Here is a 24,704-nt window from a genome sequence, read left to right as displayed (position 1 = left end):
ACCACTACTACCCAGCCTCAGTGCATCTTTTAAGAGATAACACCGAGGGCCTGAAAAATCTACATAAATTGCTCTCCGACCCTTACTGAGGAACAATGGCCTGGGCGGGGTGTGTGTGTGTGTGTGTGTGTGTGTGTGTGTGTGTGTGTGTGTGTCAGTTTTCTGTGAGGGTATGGCTTCTTGTAGTCACCCAAATCCAGTGGATGGCCCCACAGGCAGAATTATATGGTCAGCACATGTTTATGCTAAATGAAATTCTCAAAGAATTTTAAAAAATTAAAAAAATTTCTTATCAATCAGTAAATGACAATGTCAGGAGGAATCGAAACCTATTTAGGTCCTGGCTGCGTCTCCCCTCTATGTAAAAGATCTCTTGTTCAATCTACAGATTCAATGCAATCCCCATCAAAATCCCAACACAATTCTTCACAGACTTGGAAAGAAAAATACTCAACTTTATATGGAAAAACAAAAGACCCAGGATAGCTAAAAGAATCCTATACGATAAAGCAACCCTTGGAGGCATCACCATCCCGGACCTCAAACTCTACTATAGAGCTATAGTAATAAAAACATCCTGGTACTGGTATAAAAACCGACATACGGACCAATGGAATCGAATTGAAGACCCTGACATTAATCCATGCACATATGAACACCTGGTTTTTGACAAAGGAGCCAAAACTATACAATGGAACAAAGAAAGTATCTTCAACAAATGGTGCTGGCATAACTGGATGTCAATATGTAAAAGATTACAAATAGATCCATATCTGTCACCATGCACAAAACTCAAGTCCAAGTGGATCAAAGACCTAAACATAAATCCAGTTACACTAAACTTAATAGAAAAGAAGATAGGAAGCACTCTTGAACGCATTGGCACTGGAGACCATTTCCTAAATAAAACACCGACAGCACAGACCCTGAGCACAACCATTAATAAATGGGACCTCTCAAAACTGAGAAGCTTTTGCAGGGCAAAAGACACAGTCAATAAGACAAAAAGACACCCAACAGATTGGGAAAAGATCTTCACCAACCCCACATCTGACAGAGGATTGATCTCCACAATATATAAAGAACTCAAGAAACTAGACATCAAAGCACTGAACAGTCCAATTAAAAAATGGGCTAAAGAGCTAAACAGAGAATTCACAAAACAAGAACTACAAATGGCTGAAAGACATTTAAAGAAATGCTCAACATCCTTAATCATCAGAGAAATGCAAATCAAAACGACTCTGAGATACCACCTTATACCTGTTAGAATGGCTAAGATCAAAAACACCAATGACAACCAATGTTGGAGAGGATGTGGAGCAAAGGGAACACTCCTCCACTGTTGGTGGGAATGTAAACTTGTACAACCACTATGGAAATCAGTATGGCGGTTTCTCAGAAAATTAGGAATCAAACTACCTCAAGACCCAGCCATCCCACTCTTGGGCATATACCCAAAGAATGCTGATACATACCATAAAGATACATGCTCAGCTATGTTCATAGCAGCACTATTTGTAATAGCCAGAACCTGGAAACAACCTAGATGCCCATCAACGGAAGAATGGATGAAAAAAATGTGGTACATATACACAATGGAGTACTACTCAGCAGAGAAAAACAATGAAAGCATGAAATTTGCAGGCAAATGGATGGAACTAGAAAATATCATCCTGAGTGAGGTAACCCAAACCCAGAAAGACAGTTATGGTATGTACTCACTCATTGGTGGATTCTAGATATAAAATGAACAATCAGACCACAACCCATAGAACCATAGAGGCTATATATATATAGCATGGAGGTCCGTAGGACGACTGTGGCATATAATAAATTTCAGTTTTACTCAATTATTGAAAAAAAAAATAGCCAAATGAATGGAAACACATGAACTATGAACCAAAGACTGAGGGGCTCCCAGCTGGATCAGGCCCTCTGAATAGGTGAGACAGTTGATTGGCTTGATCAGTTTGGGAGGCATTTAGGCAGTGGGGCCAAGTCCTGTGCTCATTCCATGAGTTGGCTGTTTGAAACCAGGAACTTATGCAGGGACACTTGGCTCAGTCTGGGAGGAAGGGACTGGACCTCCCTGGACTGAGTCTACCAAGTCGATCACAGTCCTCGGGGGAGGACTTGTCCTGGAGGAGATGGGAATGGAGGGTGGGCTGGGGGTAAGGGGAGGGCGTGGGAGGGGGGAGAATAGGGGAACCCATGGCTGATATGTAGAACTGAATGGTATTGTAAAATAAAAAATATATATCACAAAAAAAAAAAAATGCAAAAAAAAAAAAAACATTTTCTTAATAAACTCCAACTTGCTTCAAGAAAACAATGGAAAAATTTGTGTTAGCAAGATATAAAATCGTGCATAAGATTTTAAAAACATTTCAAAATGATTTGTCAAACTAGAAAAAAAAAAAAAAAAGATCTCTTGTTATAATGAGCATGTAAGGATGATTTGAGGACCAGATGGTGGTGGCACATAACTTTAACCCTAGCACTTCAGATGCAGAGGCAGGTGGATCTCTGTGAGTTCGAGGCCAGCCTGGTCTATAGAGTGACTTTCATTCAGGACAGCCAGGGCTACACGAGAAACCCTGTCTCGAGAAACCAAAAATAAATAAATAGATAGATAAATTAATTAATTAATTAAAAAATAAAAGAATGATTCGAGGGGTAGAGATATAGTTCAGTTTAGAGCACTTATCTAGTATGAGCAAGGCCCTCCATTCAATTCCCAGTACAACAAAAATTAACAAATTTGAAAAATGTATTCGGCCTCTGAGGAGTCCGTGTGATTATGAGGAACATTTGAGACAACTTCAGAATGAATAGTCAAATTCCTGGGGGGGGGGTGCGGGGGGGGGGACCAACAAGATGCTGAGGACATCTGGCTGGACAAAGCCTGTGCTAACTAAAGAGTCACACAGCTGGGCTGTTCCCAGATACTTCTGGCTGGCCTCCAGTTCCTCTGCTTTCCTTCCTGTTTCCTCCAGGCCCGCAGCATTTAGCCACCTGCAGCCCAGCTCAGCCCAGTCAGCTCTAGTTTTCTCTTCGTGCTCCTGTGTCTAGTTCCTCCTTATAAATAAGCAGTCAATAAAAAAAAAATGCATCTGTGGTAGTGAGACCATGTCTCAAAAACTAAAAACAATAGCAACCACAAAAACAAACAAAAAATGCATCTATTGGCCAATGAAATGGTTCAGCAAGTGAAGGTACTTGTTGCTAAGACTGATAACCTGAGTTTGATCTCTGGGACCCACAAGATGAGAGGAGAGAATTAACTCCTAAAAGCTGTCCTCTGACCTGCCACACGTTTGCCATTGCATACATGCACCCACACACATATAGAACAAATAAAATACAATAAAATACATAAATAAAAACAATGCAAATATAATAATGAAGACGCAGACATGTCCTTGTTCTCTTCCAGTTTCTGGTATTTAACTCATAGTTGAAAACGACTCTAGAACTTGTTATGTAGCCCAGGCTGTCTGGAACTCATAATCCTCCTGCCTCAGCTTCCCACTGTGTCTGGCTCTGGATTATGTGAAGGTTATAATTCAACATATTATCTGCCTTCTCCTTTGCTCTATGCTCCTGCTGGCCGTAGCCCTGCAGAAGCAAAGTCTTGTACTTAGTGAAGTGCCAAATCCCACAGAAGGGGAAGAAGTGGGGATTCGCCCTCTTTGATGACAAGGTATACTAGGATAGAAAGCTCACATTCATTGATGTGTATGTCCAAGTTCCCACATGTGTAATAAACTTAGATGGGAAGTCTGGCCCAGACCATCAAGTTTTGCCCTATATAGCTACTTGCTGAAGGTCACATTCCTTCTAATTGCAATATTCCCTCCAAATTGAAACATTTGCTCCAAGAAGGTAAAGGAGCCTCAGGAGCCTCAGATGATAACAGAAGGTCACATGCCCAGAGAACAAAAAAAAAAACCTTGATTTTTGAAGGTGCCTACCAATGGTATAAATGGCGGTCAACAGTTGCTGGGATTAAGATTCTGATCAGGGAGGGCGGTGGTGGCGCACGCCTTTAATTCCCCACTCAGGAGGCAGAGGCAGGCGGATCTCTGTGAGTGTGAGGCCAGCCTGGACTACAGAGTATAGTCGGACTGTTCTTTGGGCCGCCAGCTCACAAATAACAACACGGAAACTTATTATTAACTATGAAAGCCTGGCCTTAGCTTAGGCCTTTTCTGAACTAGCTCTTATAACTTAATCTGTTTTTATTATCTAGGTTCTGTCAAGTTTCTCGGTTACGTCTCCTCTGTACCACATGTCTGACTTCTTCAGTGCCTTGCTGGCATCTCTCATAGGCCTAGATTCATCCCGAGTTCCTTCCCCTGCCCGGAAGTCCCGCATATTCTCTCCTGCCTAGCTATTGACCATTCAGCTCTTTATTAAATCAAGCACAGTGACACATCTTCACACAGTGTAAACAAATATTCTGAAACCTTTGCCCCTTTTTGTCTAAATAAAAAGGAAAGGTTTTTAACTCTAACACAGTAAAACTGTATAGAATTAGAGCAATTATCTGGGACTGGAGAGATGGTTCAGTGGCTAAGAGCACTGGCTGCTCTTCCAGAGGACCCAGGTTCAATTCCTAGCACCCACATGGCAGCTCATAACTATCTGTAACTCCATTTCCAGGGGATCTGACACCCTCACACAAACATGCAGGCAAAACACCAATGCAAATAAAATAAAAATACATTTAAAAAAAAGAATAATTGTCAAGTAAGGATTGCATTTACAATGTGCAGTCCATTTATATTTGGCAAATTTGAAGAAACTTCTATATTACCTATCCTATCTTGGCGAGTTCAAAGTTTCATACCTAAATTATTTTCTATCATAACTTCTATTACCAATCTCAAAATATTTTTTTGATGTTAAAATACTTTCTTTGATAAACAAGCTTTTATGTCCCTCAACCTCATAACTTTTACATCTCTTTTGTTAGTTTTTTTTTTTTTTAAATTTGGTAATAAGGCAAACTATAAAACTTTATCTAGTTTTTTAACCTCATCAGAGACCGCATACATTAACTGAGTAAATAAGAAGTGCAGGGCTGGAGAGATGGCTCAGAGGTTAAGAGCACTGACTGCTCTTCCAGAGGTCCTGAGTTCAATTCCCAGCAACCACATGGTGGCTCACAACCATCTGTAATGGGATCTGGTGCCCTCTTCTGGCCTGTAGCCATACATGCTATATACATAATAAATAAATTAATTAAAAAAAGAAAGAAAGAAAGAAGTAAGTGCAGAGCAAGCAATGTGCAACCAAGCCCCCAAATGATGACAAACATTCTTAACCCATTGAATGACCAAAAACTACTCACCCTACCTCTTGGAAATGTGGGTGTTGTATATTTTAGGCTGCTTTTTGTTGTCTGGGGGTGATGACATTTTTATGGGACCTTGAGAAAACTGGGATAATGGTCAAGTCCTGGGAGAGCTAGCTGTATTATTTTTTGTTTAGTCTCTGTGTGATGGGAAAGTGAAGTACTGGGTGGGGTAGTCTGTGAGTGAGGACCATCTCAACTAGCAGCTTTAAAGTTGTTCTGGATGTAGAATTTTGAGGAAACTGTAACAGAGGCATTCTAAGAGGCTGGATCACTTGGGCTACTTGTTTTTACTGGTGTCTGGTCTTTTTTTTTTTTTCTGAAAACACGTAATTTTTTTCTCTCTGAGACAGGGTTTCTTTGCATAACAGTCCAGTTGTCCTGGAACTTGCTTTGTAGACCGGGCTGGCCTCAAACTCACTGAGATCCTTCTGCCTCTGGCTCCCAAGTGCTGAGATTAAAGGTATGCACCATCACCACCCGGCAAACTTTAAAGGTAACATATATATCAGCATCAACACAAGTATGGAATGTGCAGTGTGCACAAGTCAGCTAAAGATGATTTTTTTTTCTTTTATGTTTGAGCAGGTAAAAGGCATCTGTCAACTTTATAAATCCATTTGGACTGTATAACCAAATTGTCATTAGCACTCTGTAGCCAACAAGATTTATCATATTTCCTTTAGTCTCGGAGCTGTTCCCATGTAGAAGGATCAGTTTATATGTCACCTGTCTTGTAGCTAATTTTTGTTGTTTATGTTTTTCCTTTATGTCTGTAACCAAGATTTTTTAGGAGGGCTTCCCCAATCAAACATGATCTTTATTAATTTTGAAGAAATCCATAGCTTTTTGTTTTATGTGAAAACAAAGGCATAACCTCTCTTCCAATGCAACACAATTTTTGACTTTCATTCTAAAGTTAAGACATCCTTAATATTTATATGCTGGTTTAATTTAGTATTTTTTTTTTTTTCTTTTTTGGTTTTTCGAGACAGGGTTTCTCTGCGTAGCTTTGAGTAGTATTTTTTTTATATATGATCTAATTATCTCTCAGCAATATTTGCCCTTTGCTCATCAGCATTTCAAACATTTAAAGTCAATAGAGCAACATACAGGATCAGAGCATCTTGTGTATTTCCCATCCTTACATGGCTATTTTTTTTATATTACTTCACTCCTTTTTTTTTTTTTTTTAAAGATTTATTTATTTATTATGTATACAGTATTCTGCTTACGCACCAGAAGAGGGCACCAGATCAAATTACAGATGGTTGTGAGCCACCATGTGGTTGCTGGGAATTGAACTCAGGACCTCAGGAAGAACAGGCAGTGCTCTTAACCTCTGAGCCACCTCTCCAGCCCCTACTTCACTCCTTTTTAAAATACTTTATTTTATTATTTTTAAACTATTTATTTTATGATTGTCTATACTCATTTTTTCTTTCTTTAGCACCTAAGCATATTTTTAAGCACTCGGTAACCTGTTCAGAGGTTTTTTTTTCTGGGCTGTACCTGGCTTTTGTGTGTATCTGTCTGTCTGTCTGTCTGTCTGTCTGTCTATGTGTATGTATGTGTGTGCACACCTGCACACGGTTTTCTGACTGCCACACAGCTCCGATTAACACATTGCACTGGCTGCTGGCTCTGCCCCCTTTGGGTCCCACAGGCACGCCCAGAGCACTAAGCGTACCTGAGAGACTGTGGTTCACCAGGAAGCCGCATCCATCTCCATGTTTGGAACTTTTATTAGCTTTCTCAGGCACTATGTGGATTTATATGTCCCATGTTGGACGCCAAATGTAACTGGACTTTTCTTTGGGACATGGAGACTTATTATGAAAGCTTGATCTTAGATTAAGCTTTTTCTCAACTAGCTCTTATAACTTAATGAGTTCCAGGACAGCCAGGGATACACAGAGAAACCCTGTCTCAAAAAACAAACAAACAAACAAGATTCTGATCAGGAAAACCACCTAACAAGAGAGAAATTTGGCCAAGCTGGAGTTTTCTGAGCTTGCACTCATGATGGGCTCTCTGGTGATGCAGCTGCTTTTGTCCGTCATTCCTGCTCCTTCTAAGTCACCACTCACCCATGCTCTTGTTAGTGACCCCAATACAAAACTCACTGGTTCTCATATTGGACATTGGTGCAATTCTTACTTTGGTCTGTTGTGGGCTCTCTTACTGAAGTGAGTAGATGAGCATGTTGTGTCTCTGTGTTTTCCCAGGAAATGTCTGTCACATAATACCATTGCTATTGCTCCATGTAGGGTCAGAGGCATGGATTCTGAGCAGAATCAATGTAGAGCCGGTTCCCAGTCATGACCTGACTTTAGGCAAGCATGTTAGAGTTGGCAAATTGGTCAAGACTGGTTAGGGTCTCAAGCTCTTAGAGGTCTCCCTGGTTTGGCTTGAGTTGGGCCTTCTTGAGTTGACTAGAGACAGGCTTTGAACTGAGGTGGCATGTACCATGAATCTTATGTATAGTGTTGTGAGTTATTAAAGGGATTGGTGAAAATATATATACGTATCAATTGCCAGAATCCTGTGATCAGTAGCTGATGGTCTCTCATCCTTTTTATTTTCTTTCTAGTTAATATAGCCCTTTTGAACTGAGAGGTAAGGATGTAAACTCAGTGGGTGAGCACTTGCCTACATGTTGAAGTCCTGGATTTGTTCCCTAGTATAAATAAGTAAAGATAAATTTAAAATTTGAGGAAAGGTATCAATCTTTTACTCAAAAAATCCACATGTAGGTTGAGTGTGATGATGCACCCCTTTAATTCCAACACTCAGGAGGCAGAGAGAGGCAGGTGATCTCTGTGAGTTCCAGGCCAGTGTTAGTCTCCATGACAGTCAGGGCTACAAAGAGAGACACCCTGTTTCAAAAAGCCACAAAGGAACCCACATTTATCTCTCTCTCTCTCTCACACACACACACACACACACACACACACACACACACACACACACACACACACTTTTTATTGTTGGTTCTTTTTTGACACAGGGTCTCTCATACAGCCAGGGCTGACCTGAAACTTGCTTCTCAGCAGACCTCATGGGCAACCTTAAGCTTCTAATTGCCTTAGTGCTAGGAAGCCAAGGATGGGCCAGGACACCGCTTTTGAGACAGGAAATATTGCCAATAAAAGGAGGTTGTATGAACTGCTGGAACCCATCTAGTGATCTCTTGCGTGCTAGACAATAGGTTGTCTCTAGAGTTGTGCCTTCATGGTGAAGGCACTGGAAAGGCTGAGCAATGAGGAGGGCAAGTTCAAAGGCTGCCCAAGCTACAGACAGAATTCAAGAACAACTGGATAATTCAGGGAGACTGTCTCAAAAACAACAACAAAATGGTCAGGAGTATAGCTGAGTGGTACAAGGCTAACACAAGGCTGCAGGTTCAAAACCCAGTATCCAGGGGAGGCAGGAATGTTTGCACTGAGGTTTATTCCTAGCCCCCTATACATGCATTCTGTATCATTAACAACAAATACTTTCAGCCGGTGGTGGCGCGCACCTTTAATCCCAGCACTCGGGAGGCAGAGGCAGGCAGATCTCTGTGAGTTCGAGGCCAACCTGAGTTGATCGCCAGCTTTCTCGCCGGGCTACCGGTCTCCGGAGAAGGGAGGTCACTTGGCCCTGCGACCGGGCTGAGGGCCTCGAAAGCACGCGCAGAGGGCGGCGGTTAGGGTCGCCTTGGAGAGCCCCGATTGGATGCAGGCAGGAGGAGGCTTGTGCGTGCATCCAGCCCCGGGAAGGAGAGGGGAGCGCTGGAGCTCGGTGGCGTTTCCCCCCCGCCGAGACGCTGGTGCCACCAGACCCCGGGGCCCCCGCTTATCTGGCTCTGGGAGCCAACGGCAGGTCACGAGGCTTTTGTGTTTGCCGTCCGAGCTGAAAGTGCAGGAGGTGTTTAGAAACGAAGTAACAGGTGGGACTTGGAGAATTTTTTTTTTTTCTGTTTCCGTAGAGACCTACTCTGAATAAGGCAGCAATGCATGGTGGGACGTGTAGTTTACCGGGCCTCCACTTTTCTTTAGCCAAAGTGAAGGTGGACCGACGAAATTGTGTTTAGTGGGCACACACACCCCGCCCCCGCCCACATTTTTGTTATACGGAATTTAGAAATCATTTCAGAATGAGTGTTAGTGAGGTCTTGTTTTGAAAAAAAAAGTTAAAAACGTGTATTTACGAAGAAACGTTACTTTAAGGAGAAATTGAAATTGTTGTTTTGCCTGCTTGTATGTCTGTGTGAGGGTGTTGCGTCCTCTGGAACTAGAATACAAACAGTTGTTTGTGGCTGTGTGGCGTCTGGGAATTGACCCCGAGTCCTCTGGAAGAGCAGTAAGTCGGTGCTTTTAACAGCTGAGCCATTGAGTTCTTTATACTGTTTTTTTTTTTTTAATAAAGATTTATTTATTTATGTATCTTATGTATATGAGTGCTCCATTTGCATGATGGAGAGGGCATCAGACAGAAGAGGGCATCGGCTCCGGATCCAGATGGTTGAGAGCCACCATGTGGGTGCTGGGAGTTGAACTCAGGACCTCTGGAAGAGCAGACAGTGCCCTTAACCACTGAGCCATCTCTCCAGCCCTATACTGTTGATTTCTAATTTTTTTTTCATGTTTAATCATATTGTCATAAGAGTAGTTTGTTTAAATTGTGTTTTGTAGTTTGAACAGTTCCAGTAGGATTTTTTTTGTGAGACACACTGCCCTCCTGTGGTCAGAATAAGGTAGCTGTTTTGGAAAACTGCTAGTCTACATTGTGCTTGTGTAAAAGAATATAATATGGTATGCCTCCCTTGGATCCTTCCCACCTTAAAGAGTTTTCCTCACTTTTCCTTAGTAAATCTACACTTGCTGTGGTTTTAAAAAAAATAAAGAATTGTAATAGTTTAGTATTTTTGCTCAGAAATATTTTGATTTTTCTTCTCTGGTTTTTCTAGTGTATGTATATATTTTTCTCATTTTTAAAATAACTTATTTAAATTTATTTTATGTACATTGGTGTGGAGTTGTCAGATCCCCTGGAACTGGAGTTACAGACAGTTGTGAGCTGCTATATGGGTGCTGGGAATTGAACCCGGGTCCTCTGGAAGAGCAGCCAGTGCTCTTAACCACTGAGCCATCTCTCCAGCCCTCATTCTTTATATTTATGTTTATAATTATATTTTGGCGTAAAAAATTAAAAATTTTATAATAAATAATTTTTGTATTTTTACTGGGTGGCTGTTGCACACGCCTTTAATCTCAAAGGCAGAAGGATCTTTGTGAATTAGAGGTCAGCATGTTCTACAGAGTGAGTTCTGGGACAGCCAGGGCTACACAGAGAAACCCTGTCTTGAAAAATGAAAACAAGGAGGCAGAGCCAGGCGGATCTCTGTGAGTTCGAGGCCAGCCTGGACTACCAAGTGAGTCCCAGGAAAGGCGCAAAGCTACACAGAGAAACCCTGTCTCGAAAAACCAAAAAAAAAAAAAAAGAAAAAGAAAAAGAAAAATGAAAACAAAACAACAACAAAAGGATATATGTATTTTGGCCTAAGTCTGTATTTCTTCCATAGAAGGACTTGAATCGTTCCTTTAACTGATTTACTGGATACCTTATTTAAGCAAGTGCCATTTCAACCTCTTCATTATAATGTAACAGGCCTCGTATCGCTCAGTGGTAGATACCAAGTGTGCTCAAGAGTCTGAATTAAGTTCCTAGTCCTGTCAAAGAAGCAGATCTAAAAATACCAACAACAGGAAACGTCACAGCTTATAACCCTGGGCTTTGGTTATAGAAAGGATAGAGTTTTAAAAGAATTTATCAGTTAATTTTAGTGTGTTGTCCTTCAAATTTTTCTTTGTATCTTTTCATTGTGGTAATAACCACTAAGTTTAGTTAATGAAGTGTGTTGATGACACTTCAGATTTAAAGTACATATATATGTATTGAGGTTCTAGTAAGGTGAAGATTGCTTTGTTTTCTTTTTTTGGTTTTTCGAGACAGGGTTTCTCTTGTAGCTTTGCCTCTTTGCTGGAACTCGCTTTGGAGACCAGGCTGGCCTCGAACTAACAGAGATCCACCTGGCTCTGCCTCCCAGTGCTGGGATTAAAGGCGTGAGCCACCACCGCCCGGCTATGACTCAAATTTTTGATTTGAGATTTGAGATCTAGGACCCTCTTAGATCTTGAGTATCAGTATCGGTAACACTACATTGCAGTGTTCGTATGTATATGGTGATACTGGTGATTGAACTCGGGTTTCTGAGCCTTTTAGGCAAATGCCCTAGCACTGAATTGTAGCATGAATCTTAAAAGTTCTTATTAATAAAATCAAACCTGGAGCCAAGTATTGGGGTGAATGCTGGAAGGTCAGAGAGACAGAACAAGCCACAGCTAACCTCACCTGGCCAACTTCTCAGCTGGTCTTGTTTCCTCAGACTGGAAGCCTCTGTGTCCTCACATCCAAATGGCTCTCAGCTGAACTGCTGCTAGAAGCCTGAAAGCTTAACCAGCCAAATGCTTCTAGTTTCTGGTCCTCACGCCTTATATACCTTTCTACTTTCTACCATCATTCCCTGGGATAAAAGGCGTGAGTCACCATGCTTGGCTGTACCCTTGAACAGATGGATTTCTGCCTCTGGATTAAAGGTGTGTGCTACCACTGCCTATCCTCTATGTTTAATATTGTGGCTGTTCTGTCTCTGACCCCAGATAAGTTTAGTAGGGTGCACAATATTTCGGGGAACACAATACCACCACACTGAATGAAATCCCAGCCTCTTTTTTTTTTTAAGTCACATACTGAATATAATTTTAATGTCAAATTATGTACTTTGACTATGTACCTCTGTGAGCCTTTTCTTCATCCTGGGTCTATGTTTGTTTTTTCCTTGTTTTAGGCAGTGAGTTCCTTCGGGGTTACTCCTGCAGTAGGTGGACTATCATCTGGGACAGCTGGGGAAGCCTCGACAGCCCTCAGTTCAGCAGCCCAGGTAGCTTTGCAGTCTCTCTCTCACGCAATAGCTTCAGCCGAGCAACAGCTACAGGTGCTGCAAGAGAAACAGCAGCAGCTTTTGAAGCTTCAGCAACAGGTTGGAGACTATTTGGCTCTTTGTTCATGCTGTCTCTAAACTTCAAAAGCTGAAAAGTACTGTAAAAATGACCATTATTTTCATAAAGGAAGTAGGTTGTTCAATCTGAGCTAATCGTTTGCAACAGAAAATTGAGGTAAAGTCTTTGTGATATGTTTAAATGTATTAAACTTATATGAATGCATTTTTAATACATGATTGAAAGAAAATGATACTTTTTGTTGAGTCTTGAAGTTAATTCTATTTTATGTTTAAAAACTCTTGGAGAAACATTGTAAAGTTACCAGTTACAATTTTCATGGAATAGAGAATATAGGACATTAAAAAGACCAATTATATTAATTCAATTCTAAGTATAGCAATAATGATAATATGGTTTATAGATTTAATTGCTGACTAAATGCAAACTTTGCAAATTGCTCTTGAGAACTTAGGTCAGTCAGCATTGATTTATTTTTGGTTCATTTTGTTTTTAGCAGAACTTGGTTTTATTATTTACATTTAATTGTTCTGCTTACTTTTCATCTTTTGCTCCATTTCTAGTTCCCTAACGTACAGGAAATTTGTAGACAGCATTTCAAGACGTGTCCTCGTGAGGCAGGGCTTCCTGTGCTGTTGAGTCCAGTTTCATCTTCATGTAACGAGGATCTAGTTGATCCTGTCTAACTTCATTATATGGAATCATAGAGTGTTCCTCACAACGTAGGTAGTCAGGATTCTTCTATAGGTGTTGCCTTTGTTTCTTTTACAGAAAGCAAAGCTGGAAGCCAAGTTGCACCAGACAACAGCTGCAGCAGCTGCAGCATCAGCATCAGCATCAGCAGCAGGTCCTGTTCACAACTCTGTGCCTTCCAACCCAGTGGCTGCCCCTGGATTTTTCATCCATCCATTTGATGTTATTCCACCTACTCCAAAAACAACACCACTTTTTATGACTCCACCACTCACTCCGCCCAACGAAGCAGTTTCTGTTGTGATTAATGCCGAGCTTGCACAGCTTTTTCCAGGCTCAGTCATTGATCCCCCAGCAGTGAATCTTGCTGCACATAACAAAAATTCCAACAAGTCTAGAATGGTAAATGGTGTTTTCAATAGATAATAACTTTTCTTTTATAACATATTTCAAAATGTGTATCAGGAAATGAGACTAGTTAGTTTAATGCTATGGTTAGATGGTTTTTTAGAGCAAGAGTAGTATCAGTACATTTACATTGTTTTCTTTTGTAGAATCCACTTGGTTCTGGTCTAGCCCTTGCAATTTCTCATGCCTCACATTTTTCTTCAGCCTCCACCTCACCAGTCCATTATTATAGAGCAAATGCATTCAGGTAATCTTTGCATTTTTCAAGTTATTTTTTTCTTTCCTAAATCTGTTGGCCCTTTTATGACTTATTGCAAACAAATTACATTTGCTACCAAGAATAAGAGCCATGGAAGGTGCAAGTTGTATAGGTTGGCTAATTACATTGAAAAAGTGAGACTATTCTATCTAAATCTTGCCTATTGAAATATGAATGATACAAACAGTCTGCTTGAACTGTAGTAGTTGCTCAGTTACCATTATGCCAGAAATAAGGCTGTAAGGTAGTGTCCTGAAGCTAGCATTATATCTACATTTCTGTCATGCAGTATTTCAGAAATCTGTAATTGGTGTGGGAGTATGCATATTTACAAATAAATCTTAGCTATCTTTTACCTTCTAATTCTATTCAGTTTTATACTAAAGCAACAGCAAAATTTTAATATCCTTAGGAGGAAAATGGACATATTATATCTGTGCTTTTCATTATATTAATAATTGAATCTTATTTGCTTTAGAAGAGGGAATTTAAAGCTTATAACATTCTCTTGGTATTTTCTGCACATTTAATTATTAATTGGTAGGAGCTTTGGTGCTAATAACATAGAGGGAAAATTGTTGCTCTGTATGGGTACAGTTGTTTATACTGTACATGAACACAACTGCATCCTACGAGCCTGTGAGGAAGTGAACTAGACTTTTATTTATTGTTTCGGAAACTCTTGGAAATTGCCTTTTCTTTTAATATAGTTCTGTCAAATCAGCACTATTCCTGTACATCTTAGTCATTTTTTTTCTCTGCAGAGTGTAGATGGTAAAGATTGCTAAACTGCCCCTCATACCAATTCAATGAAAAAGAATTATGGTATTATTAATGATTTGCATTTCACTTCAGTAAAGGGATTTGCTTTTGTTGTGTATAAGACCAGAAATAGAAATCTGTTCTCAAGTTTTCTGATATGGTGCTGACCTAGAAAGACAGTGCTTGCTCTATTTATTCTGGGGCAGCCACTTGAGTTGTCTGTATCTTCTGGAGGCCTTGAGGCATTTTTAAAAAGCTTTCTTTTTAATTTGTGTAGTGTGCACGTCTGTCTGCATGAGTTTGTGAATGGATATGTGTGTGTGTGTGTGTGTGTGTGTGTGTGTGTGTGTGTGTGTGTTTGCATGCATGGTGTCTGTCTTATCTGGCTTTGTGCACATGAGTTCAGGTGCCCACAGAGGGTGGAGGAGTTGGATTTCCCTGGAACCAGAGTTAGAGTTGGTTGTGAGCAAGGAGCCTGATGTGGGTGCTGAGAATCAAATATGGCTCCTGAAAGAGCAGTATGTGCTCTTTTTTTTTTATTTTGAGACAGGGTTTCTCTGTGTAGTAGTCCTGGCTGTCCTGAAACTCATTTTGTAGACCAGGCTGACCTCGGATTTAGAGATCACCTGCCTCTGCCTCCCCAGTGCTGGGATCAAAGGTGTGCGCCACCACCACCCAGCCTATGATTTATATTTTTTGATGGTACTGTTACTGTGTAATTTCAACCATGCTTTACCACATATTAAACCCAGTGTATTAGACTCTTGGCCCAGAAGTTAACAAGACTCTTACAAATGAAATTACATCTTGGTATAGCTAATCTATCTAGTGGAGAAACTAAGACAGAAAATGTTCTGTGTCTGAATAAAAGACAGGTACTTTATTAGATATACCTTTTAATGTATTCGCTGACTTAGTTGTTAAACTATAATGTTTGAAATAAATATGAGAATTTACTCTAGCTGAGTGCTTTCGAATTAACTGTCTTAAAATTTTTGACCTCAGGCTTTCAAAACTCTAGCATGTAGTGAGTAGTTGTTCCAGCTTTGACCCGGAAGTACTACCTGCATTGAGGCTTCTGGTAACTGTCATGCCTACGAGCTGGGATATGCTGGCTCTCTTGGTTCCTGGTAATCCTGGTTGTTGGATGGTAGATGAAACAGAGTTCTCCAGAGAACACCGCTGGGCTGCATTTCACCTCTCCCGGACCCTGCAACCTATCCTTTTACCTGTTGTAAATAAAACCCCCAAATAAACCTCCCTTTTAACTACATGGAGTTGCCTTAATAGTTCCATCATCACTAGCAGATTTTTGTTGAGAGGTCAAATCTTGAGCCTTGACATACTAAGCAACTAAGAGATTTTATGAATAAGTATTGATAAAGCTATTTTTACTTATCTACTTATTTATAGTTTAATAACTTGAATTTTTTTATGAAGAATTGCTTAATCTGTTTTTGAGTATATAATTTGGTTATTTGATCCCTATTTTGGTGGGTCACTTACTTCTTTTTCCTTCATAGAAGCCAGGAGATTTATGACCTTGGATTCTGGAAGACCTATACTATTGACGGATGTACTGATTCCCACTTGTGGAGACTTGGCCTCCTTATCAATTGACATATGGACGTTAGGAGAAGAAATGGATGGGAGGCGTTTGGTAGTGGCAACTGATATAAGCACCCATTCACTTAAGTCTTCATGACTTAATACCACCACCTGTGTGCAGATTCATGAAGGTAAAGAACTTCAGGAAAGTAAATGTGTATATTTTTCATGTTTCTTAGTAATACATTGACATATAGTTGAAGAAGTAAATCTGTATTTTTCCAAATATATAGCTCAGATTTTTTTTATTGTATCACATACGTGTTTGCTTATTTTTAACTCTTCATTTCAGATAACTGTCATTAGGATTTTACTATGGACATACCTATATCTTGCCTTGGGAAAGTAAACTGAAGTTGATGCATGATTCTCTAAGAGGTGAAGGCGAGTCTGCCAACCAGCCAGAAATTGACCAGCATTTAGCAATGATGGTTGCTTTACAAGAAGATATACAGTGCAGGTTAGTAAAAAATTGTTCATATATTATTAAATTATTTCTGTATCTACCTAGAAGGGAGAAAAGGAGTGTTCCCCTTGTTCTGAATTCTCTCCAACATAGATTGTTATTAGTGTTTTTGATCATAGCCATTCTGACAGGTATAAGGTGGTATCTTAGAGTCGTTTTGATTTGCATTTCCCTGATGACAAAGGGTGTTGAGCATTTCCTTAAATGTCTTTCAGCCATTTGAGATTCTTCTTTTGAGAATTCTCTGTTTAGCTCTATAGCCCATTTTTTAATTGGATTGTTCAGTATTTTGATGTCTAGTTTCTTGAGTTCTTCATATACTTTGGAGATCAATCCTCTGTCAGATGTGGGGTTGGTGAAGATCTTTTCACATTCTGTTGGCTGTCTTTTTGTCTTATTGACTGTGTCTTTTGCCCTGCAAAAGCTTCTCAATTTCGAGAGGTCCCATTTATTAATTGTTATTCTCAGTGTCTGTGCTACTGGTGTTATATTTAGGAAGTGATCTCCTGTGCCAATGTGTTTAAGAGTACTTCCTACTTTCTCTTCTGTCAGGTTCAAAGTAACTGGATTTATGTTGAGGTCTTTGATCCACTTGGATTTGAGTTTTGTGCATGGTGACAGATATGGATCTATACAAATTCATAGAGACAGAAAGATAAGACGTTATCTCAAGATGGAGAAGAAAGGAATATAGAGCAGTGATTTCTTAAGTACAGAGTTTCTGTTTTGTGTGATGGAAAAGCCCTACAAATGGACAGTAGTATCAGGACATAATATGAATGTAATAAATCATATCATAAATATAGTTATTGAATGAATACTGGGAATGTAATCAATGAATATCACAAATGTAATTAATATGAGTGTAATAATGAATATCATGAGTGTAATTAATATCTTGAATGTAATTCATGCCTCTGAATTGTGAACTTAAAAATGGTTACAGTTGCAAATATTATGTTCATTAAAAAAAAATAAGGTGGAATGTAATCACCATACATTATATGTGTGTATGAAATTGAAGACAGCGATGTTGTAAAATAGAAAGTGGTGATGGGGTCATGGGCCTATGAGGATGCTGGACTAAAGTCTATCAAATTGTGCAGACAGGCAAATTGTATACTCTGTGAATTATTTGTCAATAAGGATTTTATAAAACCTTAAAAAGCCGGGCGGTGGTGGCGCACGCCTTTAATCCCAGCACTCGGGAGGCAGAGGCAGGCGGATCTTTGTGAGTTCGAGGCCAGCCTGGGCTACCAAGTGAGTTCCAGGAAAGGCGCAAAGCTACACAGAGAAACCCTGTCTCGAAAAACCAAAAAAAAAAAAAAAAAAAAAAAAACCTTAAAAAAAAAGGGAAAGGAGCAAAGGTACATTACAGCAGGATTGAAAGCATGAGAGTATTGTTAGCTAACTCGTATCATTTATTAATATTTGTCAACAGTAGTTTTGGTGTTTTGTTTTCTTTAAGACAGGGTCTTTATTTGTAGCTCTGAGGGACCTTGAATTGACTGTGTGGACCAGGCTGTCCTCCAGCCACAGATTGCTGCCCCCCTTTGCCTCTAGGGTAGGGGGATTAAAGGTGTTCTCCACAGTACCTGGCCCAACAATAATTCTTCATAGTAGTTGTACTTTAATGTATTTTAAGAGATGTGCTTTTCAGTGTGTAGCTCCAGAAGAAGACTGAAGGAATGACTTCATTTATTTTTACTCACAGATATAACTTAGCCTGTCATCGTCTGGAAGCTCTTTTGCAGAGCATTGATCTTCCTCCTCTCAACAGTGCAAACAATGCGCAGTACTTCTTGCGAAAAACCAGACAAAGCAGTTGAGGAAGACAGTAGGGTTTTTTCTGCTTATCAAGATTGTATTCGGCTACAGCTTCAACTAAATCTGGCTCATAATGCAGTGCAGAGGCTCAAAGTAGCCATAGGTGCAAGTCGGAAGACACTGAGCGAAACATCAGTTCCAGAAGACTTGATTCAGACATCGTCCACAGAGCAGTTACGCACCATTGTCAGATACTTACTGGACACATTGCTCAGCCTGCTTCACTCTTCCAGTGGTTTGTATTTGCTCAGTGACTTACTGAGACTAATTCATTATGTCTCTGTTGCTTGTTTTAGGTACATGGTATTAGCTTTCTGAGTTTTTTTTTTTTTTTTTAATGAGTGTATGGTGCTGGGGATTGAATTGATAGTTCATACATGCTAGGCATGTGCTCTTTACTGGCCTCTATTCCCAGACACTATTTTCTAGAAATTTTAATTTGATATCCTGTTTAATATGTTTATGAAATTTTTGTGAACTTATTTATTTTCTCCTTAAAGATGGGTGGCCTTGAAGGTTGCTACCATTGAGCATTGATCTATGGGGTTGTTGGATCGCAGCTGTAAATCTCACCAATTTCCCACTTCTCATGGGCCAGCCGTGGTCCACCACCAACTCCTTTAACTCAGTTTTTCGTTATACCTCGTGGTTATGGGATTGTCGGAGGGGACAAATTCTCCGGTGTCTTCTGCCAATCTTCAGGAGCCCAACACCCCGACCCTCACCCTCCCACCCCGCCCACCTCCTCAAATCCCTTCCTTCTCCTGTGGCACTGTTCTCCGTTCTCCTTGGCATCTGCCCGGACACGGACCTTACTACTTCGACAGCGGTTCTCTGGACAGTCCAAGGCTTGCTGCATCGAGAGCCTCCTCCAAGCAATCCATTTTCCCCAACCACTGTCAGATGATGTCCGGGCTGCTCCCATCTCCGGCCATGTCCAGGTTGCCCACGAGAAGGAAAAGGTATCCTTCCCCCTTGCCGGCTATTCAACCAAAACTTTCTGAGGATCTTAAACATCTATGGAACTTGGTGTGACACTGGATTTACAAAGCTCAGAGATCCGTGCCACATGGAGCTCCCATTTGGAGGGGTAGGTGGACGGGGGTAGGGGTGGGGTGGGGAGGCGTGACTGTGACAGAAACTACAGAGGCAAAAAAAGATACCAACAAAGGGGCTTCTGTTCTGCCTTGGAGGGGCATCAAGAAGGACTGAGAGGCTTTTGCACAGGACTTCTTTCTAGTCTTGGTAACAGCTTCCTATTCCTGCACCCACCTTACCTCCTGTGCCCAATTCTCTGCCTCTCCCAGGGTCTTTCTCACATAACCTTTTCTCCAGCTCGCCCTGCCCCTTCCCACAGGTGATCCCCACAGCCTTGCTGAGTCTGCTCCTCCGGTGCTCCATCGCGGAGGCTAAGGCACGCCTGGCTGCAGCTCCTTCCGTCTGCGAGGCTGTCAGGAGCGCCCTCTCTGGGCCGGGTCAGAAACGCACCACCCGAGCCCTTGGAGACCCTACAGCCTGGAGTGCACTGAATTGACGATTCTGGGACCTCGAAGGGGCAGAGCCGTGGTCCACTCCCACGAGGACTTGTGCCAACAATACACGTGGTGGTGGGACAAATCCAGTTTCGGGGAGTGGGGTGGGGGGAGCACTAACAACCCAGGATCGGGGAAGAGTCCCGCTCTCAGCCGGATCATTTCCACTTTTACTGGCATCTTCTGATCTCAGAAATAAAACTAAATGTCTTGCTTTGGAACCTAACCTTGCAAAAAGTCAGTTATCACAAACAAGGAAAATGGGGGCACCAGGTAATTTCGGGCAAGAGAGAAGGTACTATTCATTAAAGAAAGACAATCCCAATGAGACAAGATCCTTCTGACTAGAATGAATGCCACATCCACTTAAGAGACCAGTGAGCAGAGGGCTTTGACTGCATCCTCTCCCTGTGTTTGAAGAAAGAGCAAAGGAACTCTGGATGTGCTGGGGACCCTTTGGTGGTGGGATCCAAAGAACACTAGAAACTTGTCTGTACAGCTTTAGACTTCAGCTACCACGGGTTTTGATAAATAAAGGCACCTGGATTCATCCCAGGTGCAGTCTCAGTACCTGCAGCCACGACTCTTACGGCAGAGATCTGGCTCCCCCTTGTGGCAGAGAAATAGCCGATTAAGAGATACCCCAGGACCTCCCCTATAGAGAGAGTTAAGGAACGTTCATTGCTAGAATTATTTTGGGATATTAGAGGGGAAGTCAAGAATCAAGGAAAGTTTTGGAACAAATGAGGTTAAAATGAGGCAAATAAAACCTGAGACTGTTTTGAAGGCTTAAGTGGTTCTGTGGAGTGAACAACAGGGGGTTAGGTCCTTTTAGGGGATTCTGGGCTCTAGGCAGAGCTAAAATAGTTCAGAAATTTGTTAGAATTGGGTAAGGCACGGCGGTACGTGACTCTAATCCCCTCATTTTCGAGGATGCAGTAGGAGATTGTGAATCGGAGGCTACATGTCAAGAGCGATCTCTCCTAAAGAATTATTGAGACAAATGGTCTACAACCAGCCTCCACACTGCTAGCACTCTGGAGAAAGCAGACATCCGAGGAGATGAAAACAACTAGAACAGGCAGCCATGATGCTGAAATGTTGATGGGGGGGTGAGGGGGTGGATGGGTGGGTGGGTGGGGTGGATGGGTGGGTGGGTGGGGCTGACCATTGGGTTGAAGAAGATAAAGGCACGTGATCTCTTGGGCACCCATTTGCTGCATCAAAACCAGGAGGATTTAGGGTAGGCGACAGTTGGATACTGAACACACTGGAAGTCTAATATATTGAAAATGGAACTCACGACCATTCTTCCCGGTCAGCTAGTTGTTATTTTCACAACTTAGGTGGAACTGGGTTTAGACAGGCTAGCATGGGTCTTGAATCTGTCAAAGAGCTGGGTCCTCTGCAAGAACCACGGAGCCTGTAAGAGCTGGGCAGCGGTGGCCCACGCCTTTAATCCCAGCACTTGAGAGGCAGAGTCAGGCAGATCTCAGTGAGTTTGAGGCCAGCCTGGTCTATAGAGAGAGTTACAGAACAGCCAGAGCTGTTACACAGAGAAACCCTGCCTCAAACAACAACAACAACAATCAAAGCAAAAGAGTAGGGTTTGGGAGATGGCTCAGTGGTTAAGATCACTGGCTGCTCTTGCAGAGGACCTGGGCTGAGTTCCAGCACCCACATGGTGGCTCACAACTGCCTGTAACTCCAGTTCCAGGGGATCTGATGCCCTCTTCTGACTCTCTTGGGCACACATGTGGTACACAGACATTCATGCAGACAAAATATCTATACACATAAAATAAATTTTAAAAAAAGATGCTAAGGATAGAGGAGAAAGGGTAAATGGGGTTTAGTTACTACTATTACAGCTTTTGTGAGCACTATGAAATAAAAAGTGTATTAAAAAATAAAATTCCTGCCAGGCAGTGGTGGTGCATGCTTTTAATCCCAGCACTTGGGATGCAGAGGCAGGTGGATCAGTGAGTTCAAAGTCAGCTTGGTCTACAGAGTGAGTTCCAGGATGGCCAGGGCTATGCAGAGAAACTTTGTTTCGAAAAAACCGAAACAAAAACAGAATTCCCGATTATAATAGCATGTCATGTGTGGGAAGGCTAAATGAATTTAAATATTCTAAAGGCCCTGGATTATGCGTAAGAGGATAAATGTTCGATTGACCTAACACTCTGAGCAGTGTGTATAGTGCATTCTAGAAGACACCCAGGGCTGGTGAGATGGCTCAGCAGGTAAAGGCACTTGCTGCCAAGCCTAGTGACCTGAGTTTGAATCCCAGGAGAGAGCACAGGCATGAAGAACTGGATCCGGGGTCAAGAGCTCTTGTTGTTCTTGCAGAGGACCCAGGTTCAGTTCCCAGCACCCACACGGCAGCTCACCATCTCTAACTCCAGTTCCAGGGATCCGATGCCCTGTTCTGACTCCTTGGCACCAGGCAGGCGTGTGGTACACACACATACAGGCAGACAAAACACTTGTACACATAGAAAGAGCTAAATCTAAAAAAAAAAATACTAAAAAAAGAGAGCTGACTATCAAGTTGTCCCTTGACTTCCATGTAGGCCACAGTGCAAGTACACGTACACACACACACACACACACACACACACACACACACACACACACAAATACACACATCACATCACATCACACAGACACATACAAGAAACAGACAAACAAGGCTAGAGAGATGGCTCATAGGTTAAGAGCACTGACTGTTCTTCCTCAGAGGTCCTGAGTTCAATCCACATTGAATCACAACCATCTATAATGGGATCTGATGCAGTCTTCTAGCCTGCAGGCATACACGCAGGCAGAACACTGTACATAACAAACAATAAACAAATGTAATTTGTAGAAAGGCATTTAGTAGGTGTAGCTTAATAGCAGGATGCTTGGCCAGCATGTGTGAGGCCCTGGGCTTGACACTCTCAGCACTGGGGGAAAAGATATAAAGACATATATATGGTTTACTATGCTGCCATCTATTCCTTCAGCATGGCCACTTCATTGTGACACAGTGACATGAAAGCAACCATAGACACTAGGCAAGTGGACCGAATGGACACGGAGACTGTATTTATATCACTTGTACAGTATGTCTTGTTTTTGCGCACATGCGGACTGTTTTAACTATTGTAACTTTTCTATGTAATGCTATGGATTAAACTCAACTGCATGCATGCTAGGGACCTGCACTATGAATGAGCTGTAGGCATCCCTAGCATGGTGGTTAAATATTTAAGACACAAAGAATATCTTTTCTGGACATACTAGGCCACTTGATCAAGAAAAGAACTTTATTTTGGCTCTGAGTTGAAGCAGTGTTGACAGGTCACATCTGGTGACAGACCTTTTGCTGGTAGAGTCCAGATGTGGAACAGGGAGGATGTCACATGGCAAGAGACAGGGAGTTTATGTGTATGGATTTTCATTTTTATCTCTTCTTCTTCTGAGGCTACCAGTCTTCAACCATGGGGGCTCCACTTGCATAATTTTCTGCCTATGCCCCCTGAAAGGCCCCACTTTTAAACACAGTAGTTGAAGTCGGGCTAGTGGTGCTCACGTGCTCTCCCAGCATTTGGTTGATGGATGGAGGCAATAGGATTCAGAAGATCAAGACCAGCTTTGGCTACCTAGCAAATTTAAGGCCAGACTGGGCTACATGAGACCTGCCTCGAAAATATGAAATAAATAAAATGATAAACATTGTAGTTGAATTAAATTCCTATTCTCCTGATGGTTCACCATGGGATGAAATTTCACCCCACGAACCCTTAAGGGACACACTGACATCATATTTAAATGACAGGGCCTATAAAGGTCCTTGTGAGGGCTGGAGGCAGCACACTGGTGAGGTACTGAGTTCAGTACCCAGCACCCATGTTGTGTGGTTCACAAACATCTGTTAACTGCAGATCACCTCTAGCACCCTCACGGTGGCACTGCACTCATACACACATTCACATCATTTAAAATAGTAATAAAAACAAATCTTGAAAGGTTCGTGTTAAAGTGCACATAAATGTTTTAGGAAACCGAAGGGATATCTCGTTCCTAATTCTTCACCAGGACTCCAGGCTGGTCTACAGCTAACACCTGCCACATAGCATGTGCTCAATGTACAAGCCAGAGCTCTTTATAATTAAAACCCTTGTAGAAATTGCATAGTGCTTCACGAAGCACGCACACCGTATTTATTTAACTATTTCTTTTTTAGTGGGCTTCCCAAGAATATTAATTGTACTGCCCCTATAGACAGAAAATACTGTGGGGGGAAAAGACTTGGTCTTCTGAAATGGTGCCTACCAGTCAGTGGTTCTTTAGTGTTCCTATATGAAAAGAATAATTTTGATCACATGAATTGATCATATCAATATTGTTTGCACTGTGTTGACTTGATAAGATGGTGTGGTGATACACGACTACTCTAAACTTGGCAGTGAGATTGTAGATCCTCTAAGGCCACTGCTTAGTGTGATGTGTGTCAGGTCAACAGCAACTAGGAAATATGGAGACCTGTGAACTTAGAAAACCAGGTGCCTCAAAGTCCCTGAGAGTTCCCACTTCAACTATCCCAACTCTCTTAGATTCCACTTGACTCTGTGTTCTAACCTACAGATTGAAATTTATGGCCATAGACCCAATCCCAATTTATGACAGTGACCGGCTCCAAAGAAAATGTGAGTCAGAACAAGTCATTTTG

General features: G+C 41.5%; 2 protein-coding genes across 23 annotated transcripts in view; one reads left to right on the top strand and one right to left on the bottom strand.

The window, feature by feature from the left end:
* The window catches only part of LOC143270080 (uncharacterized), a 29,537-nt gene extending 17,193 nt beyond the window's left edge, over positions 1–12,344 (bottom strand). Inside the window, exon 1 of the mRNA XM_076558773.1 lies at positions 12,204–12,344. The gene's annotated coding sequence lies outside the window, so the exon portion shown is untranslated. The remainder of the gene's footprint in view (positions 1–12,203) is intronic.
* Positions 9,083–20,205, top strand: LOC143270079 (uncharacterized). 22 transcript variants are annotated; one of them, XR_013046984.1, is made up of 9 exons: positions 9,083–9,296; positions 12,258–12,350; positions 13,201–13,276; positions 13,677–13,777; positions 16,075–16,290; positions 16,452–16,619; positions 18,340–18,687; positions 19,280–19,414; positions 19,810–20,205. XR_013046984.1 is itself a non-coding variant. In XM_076558762.1 (4 exons), the coding sequence occupies exons 1-4, from the start codon at positions 9,083–9,085 to the stop codon at positions 13,696–13,698; spliced, it is 504 nt and encodes a 167-aa protein (XP_076414877.1). In that variant the 3' UTR covers positions 13,699–13,811. The 22 variants fall into 22 exon arrangements, 1 of the variants encoding a protein (XP_076414877.1); XR_013046994.1 differs by having other exon boundaries at positions 9,160–9,296; positions 13,201–13,524; XR_013046989.1 differs by having other exon boundaries at positions 9,160–9,296; positions 12,258–12,449; positions 13,201–13,524.
* Positions 20,206–24,704: the final 4,499 nt, after the last annotated feature.

The sequence above is a fragment of the Peromyscus maniculatus genome, chromosome 22 (assembly GCF_049852395.1).
Source record: "Peromyscus maniculatus bairdii isolate BWxNUB_F1_BW_parent chromosome 22, HU_Pman_BW_mat_3.1, whole genome shotgun sequence".
In the NCBI taxonomy this organism is placed as follows: Eukaryota; Metazoa; Chordata; class Mammalia; order Rodentia; family Cricetidae; genus Peromyscus; species Peromyscus maniculatus.
This window is presented reverse-complemented; position numbering and strand designations above follow the sequence as displayed.